Source organism: Miniopterus schreibersii (assembly GCF_964146895.1).
Source record: "Miniopterus schreibersii genome assembly, chromosome: X".
NCBI classification, from domain to species: Eukaryota; Metazoa; Chordata; class Mammalia; order Chiroptera; family Miniopteridae; genus Miniopterus; species Miniopterus schreibersii.
The window spans coordinates 87,185,133-87,212,071 of record NC_138104.1 but is presented as its reverse complement, the minus strand read 5'-3'; the positions used below and the strand labels follow the sequence as shown (position 1 = coordinate 87,212,071).

The following is a 26,939-nucleotide window of genomic DNA, read 5'->3' as shown; positions in this document are numbered from 1 at the left end:
GGAAAGTCAATAAAGATTTCGAAAGATGGCTGTGATGAAAAGGTAAAACTGCCTTTCATGAAAATGGAAGACTATTTTGTTTATTTGGCTGGGAGACAGATTTAGGAGGAGAATAAGAAAATAAAGTTATAATAGTCAAAAGTAAGAGAACATGATTTTAAAATTTCTGGGAAAGGACTATATAGTAATTTTTCTTTACCCTCTTCCCACAGCATGTTGCAACCCCACAAAACGTTTATAAAATCATTAATGTTCATTTCTTTCTACCTTTCTGTTCTTCTAAACAGGTAGCTATAGTATTCCTATGTTCGTGACTCACACATATAACCATGACATTTAATTTGTTAATCATCATAGTTTTTAAATAATAATTTCATTTTAGTGAACTAGTAGATGAAAGACAAGGCAGGGCATCTTTCCTCTCAACAATGATACAATGCTAACTAGATTAACTGTATTAAAGACTCTTGGCATTACTTGTAATACTGTGGTACTGATAAACTGGAACCTGTGCTCTACAGTAAGAACATGAAACAGAACAATGTAATGATAGAATGGTGTACACTCAGCCTAGAAAAACTGTCTCTCCCTCTAGGGATGCCTGGAAGTCTGCATTTTGACTGTTGGCTTATGGGACTTAAGGGTTATAAGACTTAAGGTGTGCTTTTTAAGATCCTAAACTCACATGATGACTCATCCCCAGGGTCATTTTCCTTACTGGTGCTTTGTAACTGGCCTAACCAATTTGACAAGGGAACTTTATTACTTGACCAAGGGCCCTTTCAAGGCGTTCCACTGAGAACTTCTCTTTGAGCTCTGCCAAAGCCAAGATACCTCATTCAGATCGTGTGGTCCCAGGGGGAGATACAGTGCTTCCATTCACATAAGTGAAAGAACATGGGAAGCTAGAGCTGGGAATGGCCCTTGGACTTTTCATGCTTGCATTATACTCTTTTCCCCTTGCCCTTCCACACCACTGCCTTTTGATAAAAGCCTTTTGTGATGATACTCAGTGGAGTCTGAGAGTCTTTTCAAATATCTGAATTGGGGAAAACTTTTTAAATATAACTTTATTGATTTCAGAGAGAGGAAGGGAAAGGGTGAGAGAGAGTTGAAACATCACTGATGAGTCATTACTGATCGGCTGCCTCCTGCACGCCCCTCATTGGGGATGGAGCCCGTAACCGGGGCATGTGCCCTGACCAGGAATCGAACGGTGATCTCCTGGGTCCTAAGTCGACGCTCAACCACTGAGCCATGCCCAGCCAGGCAGGGGAAACTCTCTAATACATTATTTCCTAGCCATAATAACCCTAGAGGAAAGAACTCATATATATTTTCACATAGTTTTTATATTTTATTACTTATTTGTGGAAAAAGACAGTATATACTTATGTTAATGAAATATACCTATGTTTTATGAGAACAACTGCTGATAGATCACAAACTAATTACTTTGAGAAAAACAATTCATTTAGCTTTAACCTTCTATATCATTCTTTTATTAGAAAAATCTTTGTGCCATTCTAACACACTAAATATATTTCTAGGCTCACATCAAAAAATATCTTCCTAAATTTTGAGTGGCTTTTTACTTGCATCAGAAGAATCACAATTACTCTATTCCATAAGAAAAAGTTATGCTTTAAAAATTCAAGGAATTACATACACCCAAATTGTCTATCCATAAAAACATGTTATTAAACAATGAATGGGTCACCAATAAGATCAAGAAAGAAATCAAAAACTCCCTGGAAACAAATGAAAATGAACACACAACAACCCAAAATCTATGGGACACAGCGAAAGCAGTCCGGAGAGGGAAGTTCATAGCACTGCAGGCCTATTTCATAAGCAAAAAAAAAAATTTTTAGTAAACTATCTAACCTTACAACTTAAAGAATTAGAAAGCTCCCCTGTGAAGCCGTCCAGACCAGGGCTTTTGTTTGCTGGGAGTTTTTTTACTGCTGCTTCGATTTCATCAGTTGTTATTAACCTATTCAGGTTTCTGATTCTTCCTGATTCAGTTTTACATGATCTCACTCACATGTGGAATCTAATAAACAACATAGGCTGAGGAACAAAATAGATCCAGAGAAACAGAAGCATGGAACAGACTGATGAATCTCAGTGGGAAGGTGGGGGTGGGGAAGTGGGTGGGGAGAGATTAACCTAAGAGCTTATATGCATATAGGCATAACCCATGGACACAGGCAATACTGTGGTGAAGGCCTGTGGGAGGGGAATGCGGGGTGAAGGGGAACAATGCGGAAAAAAAGGGGATATCTGTAACACTTTCAACAATAAAGTTTTTAAAAAACACATTGAAATGGTGCTCGTTTCTTAAATTCTTACCTATTTTATTTTTCCTAATATTTTAATAATTTTCTAACACTTAGAAATATCACTGAGAAATTATAATAGAATTTAAATTGAGACTTCAAATGTTAGTTTTATCAAAGATATGACCTTTTCCTGCAAAAGTAATATAATTGCCCTTACAAATGGTCCTTCAGTCAGTGAGTAGAATGTTTCACCAAGGCAAAAGCTCCTTGCTATAAATTACTTTATCTACTTCTGTGCACTATTAAAATTTCCTCTTATGTAAAGGCAAGAAAGCTCAATATAATTCCTATATTTTCAACTGAGAAGAGCACTTCCTTCACTTAAACTTAGGTATCACATTTTAAATTGCTCATGTAGATCATTTGTTAAGGGGGTCACAGATTTAGTATTACTTTTAAAATGGGTTAAAATTTCACACAAGCCAATAATGTGACATTTTCAAAATTTATTAAAAATAGAAATTCAATTTCAAGCCTCAACAGTGGACCTAAGTTCCTCCTCTCTCTCCCCTCTCTCTCTTTCTCTCTCTCTCTCTCTCACACACACACACACAAAGTCATTGAGAACAGAAAATCATCAGACTATTCAAATCTAAGGGAGTAGTTTGTGAATACATTATCTACTTGCAATTCCTTCTCCACATATTTTCCAGCCTGAGTCAATAAGTGATCATTTTCCTCTCTCTATTCTTAAAACTATTGAAGAAAGAAAGCTTCATAGGGCAAGCAACCATCCCAGAGTTACCTATCTCTTCCATCTGCTGAACACAGGCTTACCTCATGGCTATAGTAATGTCATTTACTAAAGTCAGGGCCCAGTTAAAATATTGTCATTCTTCCCTGATCTAAGCCTCCTAAAAAGTCCTGTTTAGGATGAACTTACTGAATGGAAGTCCTAAGTACCTGTCCATGTACCACTGCAGGATGGCTGCATAAATTACCGGTTCATGAACCCCACGCAACAGGCTTGTGATGGGCCTCATGAATCAATATTTTTACTACCTCCCCAACCCGAGGTAACTTTAGAAAATAAACCAGATGTTTAAAATGTAGTCTATCCTACCTTGCAATCTTTATTCTGTAGATCTCTTGTTCAAATACAGCAGATGGGAGTAATAATTTATAGCGAGTAAAGGAAGGAGATGTAAAACTCTGTCGTTACACAGTTCAGGTTGTAGGACCTGCTTCTAAAACCCTGAACAATTTATTAAGGTCATGAGAGCAGCACCAATTCATATACCTGAATAGCTGCTCCCCTATATAATTATGTTCACTCAATTCTCTCCTAGAATGTGAAATATAATTGGATAACTGGACATATAAAAAGAATATGCTGCCCAGCTGGCGTGGCTCAGTGGTTGAGCATCAACCTAGGATCCAGGCGATCGGGATTTGATTCCCGGTCAGGGCACAGGCCTGGGTTGCGGGCTCAATCCCCAGTTGAGGGCGTGCAGGAGGCAGCCGATCAATGACTCTCTCATCATTGATGTTTGTCTCTCTCTCCCTTTCCCTTCCTCTCTCTGAAATCAAATACATTTTTTAAAAGAATATGCTATTTAATCATTCATTCCATCAACAGGTTTTGAGTACCTACTATGTGATCTAGACTCTGAGTTCCTTCTCTCTTAGAATTTACATTCATTAGAGGAAAACAACCTACAAATGAGTATATAGTATAATGTGGGTAGTAATAAATACCATGAGATAAAATAAAAGCATGGAAAGAAGAAAGAGAGCAATTGTGGTAGTATAAATAGGGTAGTCAGAAAAGTCCTCTCTGAGGCCTAACTAAGGTTAGGAAGCAAGCCATGTAAATATCTAGGAAAGAGCTTTTCAGGAAGAGGGAAACGCATGAGTAAAATCCCTGAGTTGGAAGCATGTTTTGTCTACTAGAAGCAAGGCTAGCAGTGCATCTGAAACTGAGTGACAGGGAAGAGGGCAGGGGAAAAGTAGGATATGTAGGAAACGGGGCACAAAGGGATTTTGAATTTTCTTCTGAAGTGTAAAGTGAAATTATTCCAGGTTCAAAGCTACTCCAAACATATTCTCTACTTACTCAATTTGTAAATTCCTGAAGGGCAAGAATGTAGCCATGTATGTCCGCCCTACTTGGTGCATTGTTACCCACTCCATAAGTTACCACTGTTCAACAAGAATCATAGATTAGAATCATGGATTCTAGGTTTACAAGAGGCCAAAAGTCATCTTGGACAGCTATATGGTTTCTGCACATAGTAGGTAAACAGGTTAGTGAATCAAGGGTGCAATGACTGATTCACTTTTAAAACCAGTCTCATAACCTGGTCTGTGCTTAAGCACTTCTTAAACAGAGAGCTCATCATCTTCCAGAGCCTTCTATTGTAATCTTGAGTATTTCTACTAGAAAGTTAAATACTAGTAAAAAAATGTATGTGCTCTCATTAATTTTAGCAAGTTAAATGGCTCTATTTGATTTAGTCTTGTAAATTAATATTTTATACATGAAGAATTCATATCACTAAGCCAATGTTTTGAGGGCATGGCCATGTTTTTATTTCCTATTTCACTTTGTCTTTTGATGTCTGTACAAACCATTGCATAGATATTTTAGCACTCATAAATATTGCTCATGCTTATGTACAGCTTTTCACATTTGAAACACGTAATATGAATATACTTCCTAGTGTTCTGTAAGAGGGTGAGGCCATGTGACTTGTTTTGGACAATCAGTTATGAGCTGAGATAACATTTATCACTTCCTGTCCAAGTATTTAATTGCCAGTCAAAGAAATTTCAGAGCTTTCTTTTCCTTTTCACGGTAACTGGAAATAGAGTAGATGGTGGCTGTTTCATCATGGTGGGTCGCTGAATGACCACAATGAATAGAGTCCCCTTGCTGACAGAGATAACATTTAACAAATACTGTTAAGTGGCTACTAATAAATTCTAACAGCAGTCCTTAGCCTGCATGTGGTGATACATTAGTAATTCTCCAAACCAGAACCATGTTATCCCAGTAAGCAGCTTCAGTGTAGTTCCTAGTACATAATAATTACTCAATAATTGTTTACTGAATGAAGGAATGAATGTAGTTATTCATCTATTATGAGGCTATTTAAAATTACTACCTCAATTTTGCAAGGGCCATTGAGTAATAATGGCTTATTTCCCTAAAAATCAAGTTGGTAAAAACCCAGTTACCGAGTTTTTAACTTTTCAATGAAAAAATATTAGCACCATAGAAGCAAAAATGATGGTATCTTATATACCCAAGCCAATAATTAAATCTAAAACTATGCATCTCAGTAAACTACAAGGAATTTGAACAATAGCAACAAAATATAAATATTTTCCCTCTGAGAGAAAGGTTGAAACAATAAAAGGTGTAACAGAATAGAATGTTGCTTTTTCCAAAGACAATTGGACTGAGAATGTGATCCTTTCCTTGCAAGTCATCCATTGTGTGGTTTCACATGAATATTATCCCAAGAGGTATCACTACTTCTTCCACGGACTTAGGGGGAGAAGAGCAAAGGAACTGATAGAAAATAACCTAAATTAAATATACACTAGATATTTTCTTTGGTTTCTTTCTATCTCCTTACATTTTCAAATGTTCTAATAAAGCTAATGGGATCCATGAATAACTACAAATAAGGCTGGGTATTAAATGAGTATATACACCCATAGTATGTTCTATGATTTGGGTTCCTAGTTATAAGCATGGAACTAGGGAAGTGGGTACATAAGTGGGTAAATATAGTCCATATATCTAATTTAGAACAGAACACATGAACTATTTAACTATCTGGTATTATTGGTAGTATATGTGTGTAGTTTCATGTGCATAAACATGCATATACATATATATATTTATGTATATATGATATATAATTATATTTCATATACTATTTGCAACTTTCTCTTTTAAATAACCATATAGCAGTGCTATCTTTATAACATGGCAATACATATACCTTTATAGCATGAATTTTAAATGTTTCATGATCTTGTACTAAGTATATCTACCACAAATTTTACCAATCCCATAGTGATAGATATGCAGATCTTATCTATAATAAAGGCCCTATATGACAAGCCCACAGCTAACATCATATTCAACTCTAATATCAGGAATAACACACAAATAAATGCTCACTCTCACCACTTTTATACAACACAGAATTAGAATTCCTAGCCAGAGCAACTGAACAAGAAAAAGAAATAAGAGTCATTAAAACTGGAAAGGCAGGAGTAAAATTATAACTCTTTGCAGACAGCATGATGTTATGTATATAAAATTCTAATCCATGCTCATGGATTGGAAGAATCAATATTGTTAAAATGTCCACACTACCCAAAGCAATCAACAGAGTCAATGCAATTCCTATCAAAATTCCAATGGCGTTTTTCACAGAAATAGAACAAATAATTGTAAAATTTGTATAGAATCACAAACTTTTACTCTTAAAAAGTGTTTTAACCATTTATTACTTACATCATTGCACTCACCAATTTATTGCCCTTAAATTTCTAGAGGTATGAATACAAGTCTCATATTTTACATATTTAAACTTTTGTGATTTATTTAAAAATTATGCTCTAGACAGACATTTATTCCGTCATAAGCCCTTTCTTATGTTCTAGAAAATTCTGGTGGTATCACCTAATCTGCCTATCTGGTAGGTAAAATTGACTTTATTGTTTTATACTGTATATCATTCATTACTAATAGTATATATTAGGTGGAATATCTTTTTATATACTTACGGATATACTGACTTATATTTTTGTCGTTTTCTATCTCATGTTCATAATTTTCCTATTGGGGCGTTTTGCATTTTCTTATTGATTTATTGAGTTATTTATATATGTGGTCTAAAATTTTGTATGCTATAAATGTTACAAATAATTTCCTAGTTCTTTATTTGACTTTTAATTTTATTTATGATGCTTCATGTATAAATTCTAACCAATATATAAAACAACTAGAATTGCCTTACTAAATACCTTCACCTACTCAATAAATAATTACTATAATCACAGAATATGAAGCAAAAAAAAAATAGTAAGAATTTTATAGTGCTTAATAAATACTTTCTTTCACATTCATTCCTGGCTTCTAGGATCAAGTGGGCAATAAGCAATTAGTAAATTAATGGTAACATTGCAGTGCTTCTGGCATACTTGTTCCCGAACTATTTGAGGTACCAAATAGGTAAAAAGCCTTTAATTGCCTGGCTCACAGAAAATTTAAATGATGAAATAGAAGGAGAAAAATCCTATTTCAAATTCCATTAATGATCCAAAATTCCTCCTGAAATGACTTTTTGAGGTATTATAAAGTAAATTTTAATGCTTCAGAAAGAGAACTACATATCTCAGGAAGCAGATAATTGCCGCTGGATTTAGCAATCTGACCCACAATATAGAAATTTCTAATTAAAGTCCTCTTTTTATAATGCTAATCTTTCAGGCAAAAATTTCCTTGGGACATGTTATAATGAAGATAAACTGTTCTAAGATTTTAAATTAACCAGAGATCCCAGAGAAACCTAATAAACATTTTCATAAATGTTCACTGTAAGTAAATTTTACCGTAAAGTAATCCTATTGTTATATATAGCTCTCATCATAGGCATCATTACACTATGAATAACTGAACTAATAGAAATAATTATTTAAAATGCTAATCTTCCAAATCAGGATTTGATACAGGTAAAAAAGGGATACGACTTTCTGTAACTGAATCAGCAGGCAGATGATCTGGAAATGAGGAGTCACATTACAATACTGTCGACTATCATGAATTCTTTTAAAGATAATTTCCCCCCAAGGGTTTAATTTATAACGTTCTCCTAGTTTTTTAAAAAATTGATGTCTGCATTCTTATTGTAAGTTCACCATCACCCAAAATATTTCATATAAGCACTAATGGCATGTTGGTTTCACAATAACTCTAAATTAATTACTACTAAATATGATAGCCCTTCAAAACAATTTTATCTTTTTCTTTAGAAGCTCAAGGGAGTAAAGTTTTAGTTAAAATAAAACATTTGCCAGCAGATTTGAGACCTGATTATTTAGGATTTATCACACATTTACCTTTTTGCTCTGCAAGCTTAATAAGTTTTCGTTGAATGATTTAGCATTATTCCATTTTTGCACTAATATTCCTTGACGAAGACCACAAATTAATACGTAAGAATATGTTCTAATGGAATTCTGTAGAAGGGATAATTATACGTGGGTATCTGCTAATTATACATTTTAAGAAATATATCCATATAATAAAAGAAGTTACTAATCAAGGTTATTATCCATCTTAATTGTGATGCTACCATATAGTTTCATTAAAAATGGGGTTAAATGCCCGGCTGGGCGTAGCTCAGCGGTTGAGCGTTGACCTAGGATCCAGGCGATCAGGGTTCGATTCCTGGTCAGGGCACATGCCCGGGTTGTGGGCTCGATCAATGACTCTCATCATTGATGTTTCTATCTCTGTCTCTCCCTCTCTCTTCCTCTCTCTGAAATCAATAAAGATACATTAAAAAAAAAATGGGGTTAATGACTTTAATTAAGGAATATTTTTTTGTTTTGTTTTGTTTTTTTAAATATATCTTTATTGATTTCAGAGAGAGGAAAGGAGAGGGAGAGAGGGAGATAGAACCATCAATGATGAGAGAGTCATTGATCAGCTGCCTCTTGCACGCCGAATGGGGATCGAGCCTGCAACCCGGGCATGTGCCCTGACTGGGAATCGAACCCCGATCTCCTGGATGTTAGGTCGATGCTCAACTGCTGAGCCACGCCTGGCCGGGCTTAAGGAATAATTATTAAAATAATTTCTGCAAACAAAAACTGTAATAAACAATAAAATCAAAGAAAAATAGGAAAGCAAATTACTTAATGAATGTAGAAATTAGAGGTTACTCTACAAAAAATGGGAAAATATGGTGAATTTGCTTGAAATGTTTACAACCCTAGGATAGAAATCAAATTTATCTAACTTCAGGATATCAGGTTCTACAGCCAGTATTTCTACTCTGTGACCTTAGTTAAATGATGCAATATCACTGGACTTCAGTTTCTTAATCTACTTAATACTCTTCATATTAAATAACACATATAAATTCTTCCCAAGTAATTGATCACCACTGCAGAACTTACTCTATGATACTGATGGGCAAAGACACTCAAACTTCTTAGTTAATCAGCAGCCTAGGTGTTTGAAGCTGAGTAAAAGCTTACTTAAAACAAGTACAGGCACCAATAAGTACAGTACTCATTACTGAACACCCGTCAGGCACCATGCTAGCCTCTTCTCCACGGATCACTGTCCCTCATAAGAATCTTGTAAATTGTGGCAGACTGCATTTTGCAAGATGGATACAACAAGATCTTCCATTCTACGTACTTTTATTACAATGTAACAATGACATTTCTCCATCAAGAGTTGGGTTGATATTCCCTCCCCTAGAATATGAATGGAACTGTGACCAGGGAACAAATTACACTATGTGACTTCTAAGACTAAGCCACAAAAGGCAATATAGCCTCTGCTTGGTACTCTCTGGATCACTTGCTCTTGGAACCCAGGCAGTATTTTGAGTACAAATTACATGGAAGGGCTCAGACAACTGCCCCAGCTGAAGTTCCAACATTAGCCACCAGATATGTGAGTGATGCAGCCTTTGGGAGGACTCCAGCTTCTGCTATAGCCTTATTGCAGCTGCAATGAGAAGTCCTGTCCCAGTCAGCCCCCAGAATCATGATAGATAATGACAAAAATGACTATTACTTGTGTAACCTCTTAAATTGAGGTGATTTGCTACATGGCAACAATAGCAGGATAACAAGATAAGTGTGACTTTAGCACACAGGTGAGCTAAGAGACCAACATTTGTATCACACCGCAAGTAAGAAGAATCAAAATTGTAACTCACATCCTTATGACATCATGCTTCCTCAGAGATTTATTTTATTTGGGAAAAAATGTATTTAAATAAATGTTTGGCATTAAGACTCTTTAAGAGGCCAAAAATAAAGCTAAACAAGGTATACTGCATCCAGTCTACATAAGGCAATCCAAACACCTTATTAATGATTACAAATAAGCCATTTGACTTTTTTGAGATCGTTATACAAATAGATTAGCTTAGTTCCATCCAATAAATCTTGCCACCTTTATAAACCCACCACACCCCATAAAATGTAACGAACATGAAGTAACTAAGAACTTTCAGATATCCTTGTTTTGCAGAAATTGACTGCATTTTTGTATCTCCCACAGCTGCACCTCTGCAGCTATCTTTGGTATCAAGAAACAGACGGGAAACATCAGCTTCCAGGATGGTTGCTTAAAATATAATCTTTCCCAGAAACTCCAAGTTTCTTTGCCAAAGGTTAGAATGAAACTTTATTCTACATTTTTGGATTTAGATTATTTTAAATTTATATCATAATTTATAAACATAATAAAAATGCAGGAAAGTTGGCCTGCATTATTACAAACATTTCTTCACCTTTAAACACTTACTTAGTGCCCTAGCCAGTTTTGCTCAGTGGTTAGATCACCAGCCCAAGGACTGGAGGATCCTGGGTTCAATTCCAGCCAAGGGCACATACCTTGGTTGCAGGCTTGACCATAGTCCTGGTCAGGATACATGCAGGAGGCAGCCAATCGATGTGTCTCTCTCATTTCAATGTTTCTTTCTCTCTTTCTCCCCCTACCCCCACTCTATCTGGGTAGCAATGGGGGAAAAAATATCCTCGGGTGAGGGTTAAAAAATAAATAAATCAACAAACAAACACACACACACTTATTTAGTGCCTGTTGTGTAAGAAGGTGAGTGAAAGGTTTTTCACACATACACTGCATTAACTATTTTAGCCACCTTGTAAGTTTCAGAGATGAGAAAACTGAGTCATAAAGAGAAAATGGTATTTAGGTCCCACAGAGAGTTACTAAAATTGTATGGATGGAATTTGAACTGTATTAGCTTCCCCTCGCCCACCAGTTTTCAGCTCAAGAGAAGGTTCAACTGATACTTTTGGCTATAGAATGCTCCTTTAACTTAACATTTCCATCATTTTAAAAGTTTCAGCCCTTGTGTGTTTGCTTCACAGTGTCTAAAACAATTTATAATCATTTCAAATTTGATTTTTGAAGCATTTTAGTCTCTTTTCCTAGCTACAAATTAAGTTCAGTAAAAGCAAGTAGCAGTTCCATCTTGTCCACTGAAAGACCTTCAGCAACTAGAAGAGTTCCAGTATAGAGTCTAATTGGGTAAATGAGTAAAACTGTCACCTCTAATTTTAGGATGTCTGACTCAAAACTCTGACTCTCAATATAAGCATATTGTGTACCTGACATTGAAAAATCCTACAATTCTTCAAATGATGTTACTTAGGCAGTGTTTCTTTTTCCTTTTTCCATTTTATATATAAAATATTGAAGGGTAAGAGTATGTTTGTTCAAAGTAATACTGTTACCTATATTTTTTCTAACACTCCTTCCACTTTTAAAATTCTGCTTGGAAATCTGCAGTGCACCAATCTTTAGAGCTGAGCCTCAAACCTGCCAATTCCGTTACTGGGTCACTTGTTCAATCACATCAGAAAGTATAAAGTCTTCCACAAAGCAGATCAATGGTGCTTTTAATCTAAGGAGTGCTCCCCACTGGCTGGCTTTGCACCCTCTGTTTGCCAATTTTTCTGTACAATCTGGGTTCGGTCTGAGGGACAAGTTGTGCTGGGAGGGGTTGATGGCAGAGTCCACAAATAATCTCCTCTTCCCGTACCTCCTCCCCACACAGGAAGACTGGACCTAAAACCACCTACAAGTGCTTAGTTTCTGCTTTAGAAGAAAGCGTGGCTCTACTCTATTTGGCATGCTTCCAAGATTATTTCTCAGCAACATTATGGCCAAAAAGTACAACCTTTCCTTAGAATCCTTTATCCAGTATATTAACTCAGGAAGCTGCCAAACTCTACACAGTTTATGATTCAACAGTTTGTTTATAAATCAGTTTAAACCCAGGGTAAAACTACCCATAGGAGAAATGATCGAAAAATCTGATTAAGGTCCTCAGATCAGACCACAGATTTTCCTTAACTCCTGATGCATTTAAAGTAGTAATCATGTCCAGCAGGTGTGGCTCAGCGCTTGAGCACCGACCCATGAACTAGGAGGTCACAATTCGATTCCTGCTCAGGGCACATGCCCGGGTTTCGGGCTCAATCCCCAGCAGGGGGTGTGCAGGAGGAAGTCGATCAATGACTCTCTCATCATTGATGTTTCTATCTCTCTCTCTCTCCCCATCCTCACTCTGAAATCAATAAAAAAAAACATATTTTTTCAAAATGAAGTAGTAATTATGACATTGGCACAATGTGCCTATACCATGGAAGGTTCTTTATATAATTCCTCTTACTTAATCATCCTAACAGGTCTATGAGGTAGGTATAATTATCATGCCACATGAGGAAACTGAGGCTCAGAAAGGTCAAGAAACTCTTTGAGGGTTACGTAGCTAGAAAGTGGCAGAATGTAAACCTAAGTCTCTCTGATGCCAGATTTGGGGCTCTCTCCTTGCTTAACTAGTACAGTCCTTCTCAAGGACTGGTGCTTCTCTGAGTAAATGTGGTTTCATTTTGGAGTTTAAAAAATGAGTGTTTCCCTGCTTTTGGAGTATCCAGTGCATTTCTCGCCAAATTCCATCAAGCCCTGAGATAGTTTAACATAACCGTTGGCTGACTTCTCAACATCCTTCCCCCCCCCCCACTTCCTAATAGAATCTTATTTGATTCAGAAATCACCCTGTCCCACTTTGCTATTTGACTCAAGGCTGGCTGGCTTGTGGTTGGTTTAAGCCAGTCTTGGTTTCCCCTTATTGGTTTGGGCATCAGGATGTGACATGATCCTATCCAACAAAATGGAAGGGAAACTACGCCAGGGATCTGCCAGGAGGTGCTTCCCACATTTCGATTATAATAAACACTCAGTAATCAACAGATGGCTTCAACAACTGAGTAGCTTCTGGGGCAAGATGAAAAGCGTTCTCAACTTGGCAACTCACACAATTTTAGTAAGATCAAAGTTTAAAAACAGAACTAGAAGAAGCCTTGGGAGAATCTCTTTAAAACACCCTTTCAATAGTGGAGTCCTTTCTAATTATAACCTCCCTTCCCCAACCAACAAAAAAGGCCATAAAGTAGAAGATTAAAGAATTCCAAACAACATAAAATGATAACATTTAAAATACAGAAAAATACTGCAAACAAATTAAAATAACAAGAAACAAACCATGAAAATTATTTGTATTCCATGTCACACAAAAAAATGGCTAACACACTTAATATATAAATAACTCCTGCAAACTGATAATACACTAATTGATAAAAATTGGGAAACATGAAACTTTCACAGAAAGAGAAATTCTACTGGTTCTTACACATGTAAAGATGCTCACTCTCTCTCACAGCAAGAAAAACTGCAAATACTTGAAATCTTACACACACACCTACACACATCACACACACATTTAAAATATGGGTGTAATAAAATGATTCCACATGTTTACTGGTAAAATGAGATACATTTAAAAATTGCAAATGTTAGTTAAAGAAGAGCAGAGCCTCTCTTTGCTCTGGCAAGATTGCTAGGGGTATGATTCCCTTTTATTCCTATAAAATTACAGGAGCATGAGCAAAGTATGGGTAACTTTCCAAAGCCTGATTCCTTTACTTTGTGAGCTGTTGGAGAGTAGAGGACTTTATTTGGGGCTCAAAATGTTTATTAAATGAATGTGGGATCTGTGCCCTAAGCTGTGCAAGGAACACAAAGATAGATAAGGCCTTATAGGCAAAAATAAAGGTATGTTGTCGTTTGCTTTGTTTCTTTTTCTGCTACAAGGTTTCCAGGACAAGGGTGGTTTCACAATGCCTCTGGAAGCAGGAAGAGGCTCATGTGTGCGGTCAACAGAGGAGGAATGGGACGAACTGATATTTGGGGGCACGGGGGAAAAGCCACGTGATACTGGTGCTATTGCTAACCTGCAGGTAATGGGTACCTTCCTTGAATTTGCATCCCATTGCATTAGATGGTGGTAGGCAGAAAAACAGCCCCCCAAAGATGTACATGTCCTAGTCCCTGGCACCTGTGAATATGTCACATTACATGGCAATGAAGAATTAAGGCTGCAGATGGAATGAAGTGTGCAAATCAGCTCACCTTAAAATAGGCAGACTTTCCTAGATTATCCAGGTGGTCCCAATGTAACCATGAGCCCTTAAAAGTGGAAGAGGGAGGCAGAGGAGTAGGCCAGAGTCATGTCATGTGCCACTCCTGCCCTTGTTATCTTTGAAAATGAAGGGGGCATGAGCCGAAGAATGTGGGAAGCCTCTAAAAGCTGGGGAAAAACACGGAAATGTAACCTCCCCTAGAGCTTCCAGAAGGAAGGCAGTCCTGCTGACACTTAGATTTTAGCCCAGTAAGGCCCATGTTGCACTTCTGAACTGTAAGATAATAAATGTGTGTTGTTTTAAGGCACTAAATTGGTGGTTATTTGTTACAGCAGCAAGAGGAAACTAATATAGAGATTCATTATTAGTTAGCAGGATGGGTGAATCCAAGAGAAAGACGCTTTTGTCCACATGGACATCAACTATTTGGTGTAGGTTCTTTCACTTTCATTCTTTCCTGAACCCACTCCAATCCTTGACACCCACCAAAAAACACGCACTCCACTGACAGTGTTCTCATCAGAGTGAATATTAGCTAGAGTGAGCTTATTAACTTGCTGGCCAAATAATCCCACTGTAGTAACTGCTATAAATCAGGATTTCCCAGGGACCCTACCCCACCAGCATTTCACTGGTTAGTTTTCAATCCCAATGTCACTTGAACTAATCAGCAACATTTAATGCTGTTAAACACTCCCCTCTCCCTGAAACACTTTCTTCTACCAGCTTCCAAAATCCTACCCCCTCCTCCTTTTTCCTCTCCTCTTCCTGGGCACCCTTTTTATACCTTTTGCTGATAGTTTCTCATCTCTGAATCTTGGGATCTCTTATCTATCTGTACTTTTTTCCTAGATGGTCTCATCCAGGTCAATGAATTTAAATACCACCTATGTTGCTAATGACTTCCAAATTACTTATCTAAAACTTACTCCCAACTATTCTTCCTAACATACTGCCAAACCTATTCTTCCTACAGTCTATCCTAATTGTTGGAAACTCTATTCTTCCAATTTCTTAAGCCAAAACCTTTGTGGTAATCCTTGGTCCCTCTAATTCTTTCATAATTCACACCTACTATGTAACGTGGTGCATGACCTTGGTGAATAGTGGCCTCAATTCTGTTACCAAATATGCTATCGTAGATATCATGAGACACAAAGGCTCACCAATCAAGTGAATATGCTCAAATCCCATCATTTAGTATATGATTTCACTCATATGTGGGATATAAAACAAAAAGCAAAAAACGAACAAAACAAATTAAAAAAACTCATAGACAACAGAATGGTGGTTACCAGAGGAGAAAGTAGGGGGTGGGTAAAACGAGGGAAAGGGGGTCAAATATATGGTGATGGAAGGAGACTACACTTTGGGTGGTGGGCACACAATAGAGTATACAGATGTCATAGTGTAAAGATATACACCTGAAACTTATATAATGTTATTATTAACCAATGTCACCCCAATAAATTTAATTTAAAAAATAAATAAATTTAAAATATATGGCGAGATGCAAGGTGAAACAGATATGAAGGTAAACCAATTAGGATAAAGTCAAACTATTAGAAGGATCACACTATTTAAATCTTGGATTGTACAATGTTCATACACTTTGTTGTATCAGCCTTCGCTGCGGATGACGTGGGCCGAACCAGAGGAGATTCTTGAGCAAGGGGGCAACAGACGGCAGGTGCCCAAGGCTACCATGTACATTTGCTCTACTGGAGAGATGCAGGGACGCGAATACCTGGCCTATAGTTGTAGCTCATCAGTTAGCTTACTAAAAAGCTATGGGATTTATTTGCTTTTTTTATGTAGAGCGCTTAGGAGACCATAAAGAGACCACAGTATCACTACTGGGTGGCCAATTCAGGAATGGGACAGCTATCAGCCCAGAGGTGATATGATCATACCTTAGGATTTGGTCTTTTCATCTCTTTCTATTCATAAGTAACACTCATGTGTATGCCAGTATCTATCCCATCTATTTTTAACATGTGTAATAGGTTAAGTTACCCTCTATACTTCTCACACGTTTTGACCTCTGCGTATGTCTCACAGACTATTTGCTTCCTCACCAGCTAAATTTAACTCATGGGTTTCATGCATATTTCATAGGCTACTAGTTTACTTATGGTTTATGCTTAATGCCTCCTAGAAGTTTGATCCCTCCTCTTTGGCTTTTTAAAACACAAATATTTGCAAAGAATCCAGCAAACACACATTGCACATTGCACACTGCATTAGCAAATCCTGTAGGCTGTCCAAAACCTATCCGGAATTCAACCACTATGCATCATGCTCATTGGTGAACAGAATGGAGGTTCCTCAAAAATTAAAAAACAGAACTACCATATAATCCAGCAATACAACTTCTAGGTAGATAGCTAAAGGCAATGAAAATAGTCTCTCGAAGAGCTATCAGCAATCCCATGTTTACAGCAGCACTACTCACAACATCCACAATACGGAAACAATGTAAATGCCCATCAATGGATGAATGGGTAACAAAAATGTACACACATACAACAGAATATTATTCAGCCTCCATAAATGGAAATTCTGCCATTAGTGACAACGTGGATGAAGCTGGGGGGGGGGACGGGACATTATGCTAACTGAAATAAGCCTGACACAGAAAGACAAATATTGCATGATTCATGATTCAAATATTACATGAATTTAAAAAAAAATCCAAACTCAGAAAGAGAGAGTAAAATGGTGGTCTCCCCAGAGGCTGCAGGGAGTGAGTCACGGGGAGGTGGTGTTCAATGGACACAGAGTTTCCACTTTGCAAGATGAAAAGAATTCTGGAGGTGCATGATGGTGACAAGTGTACAAGTTTATGCGTACACAATACCACTGAACTGTACACTTCAAATGGTTAAGCTGGTAAATTTTACATTATGTGTAGTTTACCACAATAAAAAAAAATTGGAAAAAAAAAGAGAAACAATCCAAATGCAAGCACCTGTTACATCTTGCCTGGATTATTGCAGTAGCATTCTAACTAGTCTCCTTGCATCCACCATTGTTCCCTTCATAATCTATTTGCCACACAGCAGCCATGTTGAAAAATATGAGTTTATGTCATTCCTCCAATTGCTTTCCATTCACTGGTAATAAAAACCTAAGTCATCACCATTCCTTTCAAGACCCTGTGTCATCTGGTCCACTATTAGAGCTGAGACACCATATCCTAGCACTGTGCCCATCCTCTATAACTTTCCTTGAATAGTCCAAGTATCCCTTACATACCCACACCTCCTTCCAGTCTTTACTCAAAATTTACCTTCTTAGTGAGTCCTTCTCTGACAACCCAAACTCAAACTTTAACTTCTCCCCACCGTGTACCGCGTACTCCATTCTCATCTTTAATTTTTTTCTTTTTAGTACTTACCACTAAATTTTACTTTATTTAGTGCATATTACTTACATATTAATTGAAATGTTATTTTACTTATTTACATTATTTCTCTTATTAATATTGTGACTCTCCCATGAGCATACACCTTCCATCAGAGCAGGAATTATTTTGTGTACTTGTTTACTGATATATCACTTGGTCCTATAATAATACCTGGCACATATAGGTGATTAATAAGTAAGTGTTAAGTGATTGCAAAAATGTGTGAGTAATTCTATATATAAGAATTATAGTAGAGAAAATTCAGTGTTAGTATAAGGACCATGACCTTGGAGTTAGATAAATCTGAACTTGAATCCATGCTCTGTCACTTACTGGTTAGGCCTTGAAATTTGGATTAAACTGGCCAATTTGAAAAGGAGACAAAAGTCATTCTAGGCTGAGAGAACCATAAAAGCTAAGACAAGAAACTGCTTGGCCCTTATGGAGGAGAGCAAGTGATTTAACTTGGGTGGAGCAAAGAAAACATGAGATAGGCTAGTTTGAAATAAATGTGAAAATATAAATTGTTAATAGATCATGGAGCTTCCTGATGAAATTTAGGAGACTTGTAATAAAGGCAAAAGGAACTGAAGAAAGTTTTTTTGTCTTTTTAAAAATATTTTATTGATTTCAGAGAGAGGAAGGGAGAGGCAGAGAGAGACAGAAACTTCAATGATGAGAGAGTCGTTGATCGGCGGCCTCCTGCACACCCCCAACGGGGATGGAGCCCGCAACCAGGGCATGTGCCCTGACTGGGGATCAAACCAAGATCTCCGGAATCATAGGTTGATGCTCAACCACTGAGCCACGCCGGCTGGGGCTGAAGAAAGTTTTGTGAATGATATTATTAAAGCTGTTAACAATAAAACTTAATCTGATTCACAGGAGGCTAAGCTAAAGATAGTGATACTGACTGCAAAGCTATTTCTGAAATCTAGGAGACATGTATTAGGGTCTGAATCAGAGGGCATGTGTGAGTATTGAGGGGACATAACTTAATGGAGAAATGTTGTGAAGAAATTATTGACTTTACATGTTCCATTACTGAACAGCAGATCAATATGGAGACAAAAGAGCATGTCACATATTTAAGTCTCGATGGCTGCTGAGTAATATTCTCATTGACATAACAAAAAAGGACAAGAGACGGGTTTATGAGCAATGAAACAAAGCTCACCTCGGGACCCCCTAGGTTTGAGAAATCAGTGGACATCAAGGTATAGATACAGATCAAAGAGTTGAAAATTAGTTGAAAATGTGGCTGTAACTCAAGAGATACTGGAAGTGAAAACATAGATATAATGGTCATCTGCATATAGCTTGAAGCCAGGAGGTTAAATTATATCGATGAGAGAGTGAGTATAAATAAGAGGGTCAAGGGTTCTTCCGTGAGACTCTGGTGCTAAGGGAGTTGGAAGAGAAAGAACTAAATACTGAAAAAGATACAAAACAGTAAGGGGTGAAGAGCCCAAGGAGTCTAGAGGTACGGGAACAGAGCTTCAATGCTGGTAGAAAGACTGAGAGCTGAAAAGGAGGCATCTGATTTAGTGACTAAGTATAATTATTATTTTTTTAAATATATCTTTATTGATTTCAGAGAGAGGAAGGGAGAGGGAGAGAGAGAGAGAAACATCAATGAAGAGAGTCATTGATCAGTTGCCCCTGCAGGCCCCCAAATGGGGATGGAGCCTGCAACCCGGGCCTGTGCCCTGACCGGGAATCGAACCCCGATCGCCTGGATCCTAGGTCGATGCTCAACCGCTGAGCCATGCCCGGCCGGGCAGTATAATTACTTTTTGAATAAATGAATGAATGAATAAATCATGGACTACAGAAGGTGGTAAGTGAAAGAAAGAGTAACATAATAGCACATTAATAAGATAAAGTGAAGTGGTGTGTTTGGAGAGAGGCAGCATGCACATGGGTGTGAGCGCCTGCAAGGGTTTTGGACAGGGTGGGCTCCAGGAGAGACAGAGAAGTTGAAGGTGAAAGAGATTGGGGCTCAGCCAGCATGGCTCAGCAGTTGAGCATCGACCTATGATCCAGGAGATCGACGCTCGATTCCCAGTGAGGGCACATGCCCAGGTTGCGGGCTCGATCCCCAATGGAGGGCGTGCGGGAGGCAGCCGATCAGTGACTCTCTCATCATTGATGTCACTCTCTCTCTCTCTCTCCCTTCCTCTCTCTGAAATCAATAAAAACATATTGAAAAAAAAGGAAATAAAAAGAGTTCAGGGATTTTTGATGTAAGTTTAGGAATACAACGAGATAGATGATCGAAGTCATAAAAATACAAATTAAGTATAACTATAAAAACAATATTCTCCATCCAAGAATAGATGGCAGTTAAGTGATACAATGAGGGAAAATTAGGGGTTCACACCAGGTGGTATCTGTTCTTGGAGAAAATCTCATTTATAGGCAGGGATTCCAAGGTAAGTCAGATTGTTTCACCTCAACAGCTTCACACAAACTTCAATGAGTATAAATCAGATTTTCGAAGTTTGGGTCAAATGGGGATAACTGATGTTTCTAAGATACTGGAAACTTTCAAGATAATTAATGAATTTTATATTTTCCATAGGAGATATCTTCCCCATTATGAAAACTTTACCCTTCCTCCCTTGTAAACCAACAAGTAAACACTTGAATGAAACCATCTAAAGAAATCGAATTAGGCCTTTCAGGTCTTTTGAAGTGGATCAGATACAACCGATAGGGGGCAGTATAGGCTCAGCTCCTCTGAATAATTCTTTAAAAAAAATTTTTTTAGTAAATAATTAAGACATAAACTTATCAAACCTAACTATGTGTAACATTATCTTCTGATGGGTGACCTTTAGAAACAGGCACAATATATCATTCCCTGTTCACTGTAATCATGCCTTTTCTAAAAGATAGCATTAGGTTCATTTCAACAGATTATGTTAAATAAAACAGGTAAGTAAATTTGGTGAATATTTTAGGATGTATTAGATATTTTGTAACATTTAGACAAAGGTAAAGTGAAAAAAATCAAGTCTTAGCAAAATTAAGTTCATTTATAATTACTTTATTAAGGAGTCATACCCGAGCAGTGCCTTAATGAGGTGGTAATGAGGAAAAAAATGTGCTGCCAGAATAGGTATTAGAGAAAACCTTCTGGAAAAGGCAGCTCAGTAAAGTGATAATTGGGGGGGGGGGGGCGCGCAAGTTTATTTCTTTGTCTTGGCTTATGCTCCGTTATTTTAGGATGTGCAAAATTAGTCTTTAAGTCTTAGAGTTTTCAATGGGCGGATGGTGATTAAAAAGAGCCTAGAGAGTCAGGGAGAGTAAGGAGGGTGGGAGAAAAGGGAAGGGGAAGAAAGGAAAGAGGGGATATATATGAACCAAAAATAGGTATAAAATAGCACCTCCCACCTCTATAAGGATTATAAGGATTTTATTAGTTCACATAATGTGGACACGTGGAATGCAGTAACAGTAATGTGTGGCAGAATTATTTGTATTTACTGATAATAAGAAAGCAGATTAAGGTTCTTGTTCAATTGTATACAATTAGCTTTGTGAAAACGTGGAGGGGAACTTAATAGAAGATAAGGCTGAGTCATGCAAATCTTCTCACCTAGTCTCCTTTGTTTAGCTTTGCAAGAAAAGTAGCCAAGGAGAGAGGGCATAACTAAGCCCTGAAATATGTTTCCCTGGGGGAATCTTTCAGTGTTAAGAATTTTCAGCTTCATGCATCAATTAACTGCACCAAATAAATCACTGATTTATTCAAACACTGTCTTTAAAAAAAAAATCAATGAGTCTCTAAAAATGTATACATTTTGCCAAAAGGAGAAGGTCTATAATTTCTAAATTCCCATTCATAGTGTAGTTTTTATAAAAGTCACTTCCTCAAGAACTTTTCAAAGTGCTCTACTCAGCAAAATAAAGTTTTCTTTTAAAAAGAAATTCTAGCAAATCTAGCAATTCCAGCACATTTCATTTCCACACTCTAACATATACAAGGCTATAATTTCTTGTATTTTTAGGTTTCCTACAATATTGCAATGGTGGAAAACTCCACTGAGAAAATTCCTTGTGTGGAAAGTATTAAATAGTACATAGACTTTGACCCTGTTGCAGTGTGACTTTTTTGTATAAATACCACAGAACCTATTATGTACAAGTTTAAATTAGCCAACTTAAAAGAAATCATATGAAGAAGGTTGCAGTTATGGTTTTTTAAATAGAAAATAAATATATTTTATAGAATGAAAATATAATAAAGGCATCTACATAGGTTATATATTTCCTTAGCATATCATATATCTAGAAAAATCTCCCCAAATAGTGTAACTAGTAAATTTTATCCAATTTCCCAATTCTTTCAAAAGTTACCCCTATAAGCCTTTGATGAGCTTAATGATTGTTTATAACCATCATCAGTAACCTTTGTAAAAGAGAACTTTACAGGTAATTACACAATAAAAGTACAAAGCACTACTATGAGAATCCCCATTCATGAGGAATTAACATGTTAAACCTACAGTACTTCGTAAGGAGTATGTCTAATCACTGTTGCATACCTGAAACTAATATAACATGGTATGCCAACTGTAAATGAAAATTTTTAAAAGTAATAAATAAAAAATTAAAGCGAAAATAAAAACCCCTAGAGAAATCGCAATAACAAAACAACACCGTGGGGGAGTAACTAACACAACTGGGAATAAAGCAACAGCTCTTGATGGACAGGGGAAAAAGGCATTGCTCAATTCAAACAAACAAAAGCCATGTTAGATTTTCTTGGATGAAAAACTTCTTTGGTTTGTAGAAGAGAGAGTAAATGTTGACAGACCTGTGAAGGAAATGGGCTCCGTGTGGGGTCAGAGGTGGTCACATAAGCAGCCTGCGTGTAGGCATAGCTCTTGAACCGAGGCTTAGGAGAGGAAGGAGTTCGTTCATAGCCCTGTGCTAGACTGACTGTGATCTGCAGAGAGGGGGGAGGAGACAGGGGAGGAAGAGACATTATAAGTAACCCTGAAGGGACTGCTTTCCAAGACATGAAAAACCAATATTAAATGGAAACAGTGAGATGAAAAGTTTAATGGTAAACACATACAAGGCGCTATTAGAAAGTGGTACGCTCTGAGGCTTGTGGTGCGCTCAACGCTCAATGTCATGCTGGAGGGCAGGTAATCAGGGAAGGTACGAGGGTGGGATTTACCCACAGGACTGCACACTGACACGACCCCGGCACTAATATGGAACCGTGATCTTCAATCTGGCAAAAACAGGCAAGCAGAAGCAATTTTCTCTGAAGCCAAAGTAAGCAAAACCAGAATTCATCAGGTCAATACCCTGGAAAGGACTGAAGCTTTCATAAGCTAAATATAGAACTAGCTCAGTAGAGTGAGAAAATTAGGCCTAAGAGCTTTCCACGCCTCCAGCAGAAATTTAGCTAACAGATTTCTCATCATTGTTTGTGTTAAAAAAAGTACAAGAAAACACCCCAAGTATCCACTGCTGGGAGCCAGAACAAGCCACATAATGGAAGAATCCCACAGGGTTCTGTACAATGATACAATAAAAATCTTTTTCATATGTAGTCTCCGTTTAATTTTTATTTACAATATTTAAACTAATTTATCTTAGCAAAAATGTTACTTCGAATAATCAAAATTTGTCAATACATCAGCAGGTTGCCACTAAAAATAAGAATTATTCAATAGAGTACTTGCCTTCATTCTTGCTCTAATTCTTTGCTCTCTGCTCCAGTTGACAGAAAATTTAATGTGTATATGAGCCTATCTTTTATCTCATTTTACACATTGAAAATAAATTATATTCTGTGTTCCATATTCCTGTAATATGAGGCCTACTGATAGCAGAGTATGTGAACAATGTTCTTTGAAAACAATATTACAGTCCATGATATTAGATACAATTTTAAAGGATTACATTCTCTCCCTCCCCCCCTCCCTGCCTCCCTCCACCCTTTACATAAATGTATGTGTACATATACACAGAATAATATATATACACACACATACATATATATACATGCACACATATTATGCTATGTATACAAATAATATATTTGTGTATGTACATATACTATGTATACATATATGTGTGCACATATCCATAGATATAATAGATTTATATATGCATATTGGTATGATACCTAAAATTGCATATAAAATAGAAAACATCTTGGATATTAGTTGTCTTTTTGACACTTTACCTGTTGAGAATAGTGCATTTGATGATGTAACTGAAAATGTTCTTCTCTGGTAACTCTGGCTGGCTTTGGCAGCATTTCCACTTCCTGGATGGCTTCAATGCTCACTTGTTGAGGCAAAACTTGAAAGAGTGATGTGATGTACATTAAGATGGACTTCTTATCTGGATAAGCGGTAGCAACATCTGTAAGCACATTAACACCACACATCAATTTTTGGTTTCTATATTTGAATCTCTAAAAGGGGAATGAACAAATCAATGTTACAGGAAGAAGACAGATTAATGAGCACTCGATTGCCCATGAATAGCCTCCAGAGACTAATTAGAACATGATAATCAGGCCTAAAATGTCCTTCCAATTTGGCAGACCAACGAAATGAGCGCTAAAGTTCATTTCTTTTCCTTACTCACATAAAAACTTCATTCTGTGATGCTTTTTCCTAAGTCAAATCACCAAACTAGCCCATCGAAGAGAGTGGTTCCCATTAGGTAAGAAAAAAAATAGATTACATCGTCCTTTCCATGGAAAGTTATATTAACATGTCAATTAAAATGGTGCGTTGGTAATTAAACCAAAAGAGCTTAAAGCTTTGGCTTCCGGTAAAGAAAGCTTACACTTCCCTAGTCAATTTTCTGCTGATTAAGTATGTAAAGGGCAAAATACGTCTCTGTGTTGAAATGAAACATGCATTTTCACAATAAACATAAAATAAAACCGCAATATACCATATGTATAATGATTTTTAATATTCCTTAAATACATTAAACATATTTGTAATCATTACAGCGCATCTGTTAAGGTCACATGTTGCTTTCCTTCCCAGACTTTGGAAATAAATTTAAAAGTCCTTCACAAAAAGTTGATCTGACATTATGTCCTTTGCCACATCCAGGGAATGAAAGAAACACAGTATTTAAAGTCAATAATAATTTGTAATAACACGATAAGTGGCAGCTCCTTCGAAAGGTTCTTTTGCTACTTGGCATTACAATTTACCCACTGAGCTCATTCCAGGGAACCAAGATGTAAAAATAATCTTTTATGTGAAGTATATCATTAATCCTAGAAGTGTTAAAACATAAATCTTGGTAGGCGGCCAAGGCAACCTTGCAGCAGCGTGCCAGGAATTTTCCTTGCCATAAATTTATCTTAGCTTAGCTAACATTAAAAGATATGTTTTAAATTAAATATGTATATTCTGGACAGGTGTTCTGATTATGAGTAAAAAAATCTCAAGTCCACTAGCATAAAATGAGGTTGAACATCTCTTCCCAAGTAGCGGGAACATGATTAATCAGAACTCTTTTTAAAGTATTTTTTAAAAGAGTTACAGAGGAGGGAAAAGTTAAGTAATGCTCCTTGGTCTGTTTCTATCCATAGTATAATACAGTACTTCTCCATTTTTAATGCGCACATGAATCACCTGGGGACTTTTTTAAAATCAGAGTCCTATTCGGTAGGTCAGGGGCGGAGCCCGAGGCTCTGCATTTCCAACAAGCCCCTAGGCGAGGCTGAAGCTGCTGGCTTGACAACCACACTTTGAGCAGGAGGGTCAAAAAAATTACAGGGAAGCAGACTGTAATACCATCTACCATTTGACTGGTTCACTCATTTTTTTCAAAAGACACTTACTGGACACTTAAATGCACAAGGCTGAGAGGTATGAAACTATATAATACATATTCCCTGCTCCTTATTATAATTTAATTATTAACCTACATACGCGAAGTTAATTTTCTTGCAAGTATTTTTTACGGAAGAGCTAAAAACTACTTTCTGCATGTGAGTTGTCTTTCTAAAAAATCTTACTAACTTGGTTTTGAAATTCTGAAGCCTAAAATCTCCCCTTCGTTTGATAATTCTTTTTCAAGTGTCCACTGTATGGTGGATACTATAGTTTTCACTGTATTTTGAAACTCCAGAATGTTTTCTTCCTTGTCACTAGTAACTAGTCAGTTTTATGTGTGATGAGCATAATTTAGAATTGTGCTTTTCCATGTATTAAATAAAACCATGCTGGGAGAAAGGCAATGAATTAAAGAAGGTTGATCTGAGACTATTTACTGCTACATTATACATAGGCATGTACACATATGTTTGGCTCCAAATTTATACCATGATTTAAAAAAATAAAGGTAAAATAGGTCAAGTATTATATCTATTGCCCCAGGCAAACATCTAAAATTATAATACATTTTTAAAATTGATTTTGAGAGAGAGAGGAAGGGAGATGGGGGGAATGAGAGAGAGAAAGAATCACCGATGTGAGAGTGAAACATCAATGGGCTGCTTCCTACACGTCCAGCTGTGTCCTGACCAGGGCTGAACCACAAACTTACAGTGCATGGGACGACGCTCAACCAACTGAGTCACACCGGCCAGGGCTATAACACATTTTAGCCACATAAAACATCTTGTGCATGAAAGCGAATAGTCATAAATATCAATCATTATAATAAATATGCACTATTTGGCCAAACTACTGACATTTTTGCCCTAATCTCTTACCATCCTACCTCTGAGGTTGTGCAGGATTCAGCTGTACCAGTAGGTAGAATCCAGTATTTCTTTTAAAGAAAGGAATTTAGATATTCTAAAATATGTTGATGTCCTTGAATATATAGTTACTAAAGATTTGAAATATTTTGATAGGTTATCCAGGAGATTAACAAGATAGAGAATCCATGGATTCTGCTCACAACCTGGACTAAAAAAATAAATAATGAAGTACAAAATAATTGCATTG

At 36.9% G+C, this 26,939-nt stretch overlaps 1 protein-coding gene across 3 annotated transcripts in view; it reads right to left on the bottom strand.

The window, feature by feature from the left end:
- Positions 1-26,939, bottom strand: part of DMD (dystrophin) — a gene marked incomplete at its 3' end in the record, with an annotated part of 1,946,774 nt that overhangs the window by 1,346,319 nt on the left and 573,516 nt on the right. For all 3 annotated transcript variants that reach the window (XM_081125527.1, XM_081125528.1, XM_081125524.1), the window contains exons 8-9: positions 24,194-24,375; positions 22,805-22,936 (exon numbers count right to left, since the gene is read on the bottom strand). In XM_081125527.1, coding sequence (XP_080981653.1) covers positions 22,805-22,936; positions 24,194-24,375 — 314 coding nt within the window. The remainder of the gene's footprint in view (positions 1-22,804; positions 22,937-24,193; positions 24,376-26,939) is intronic.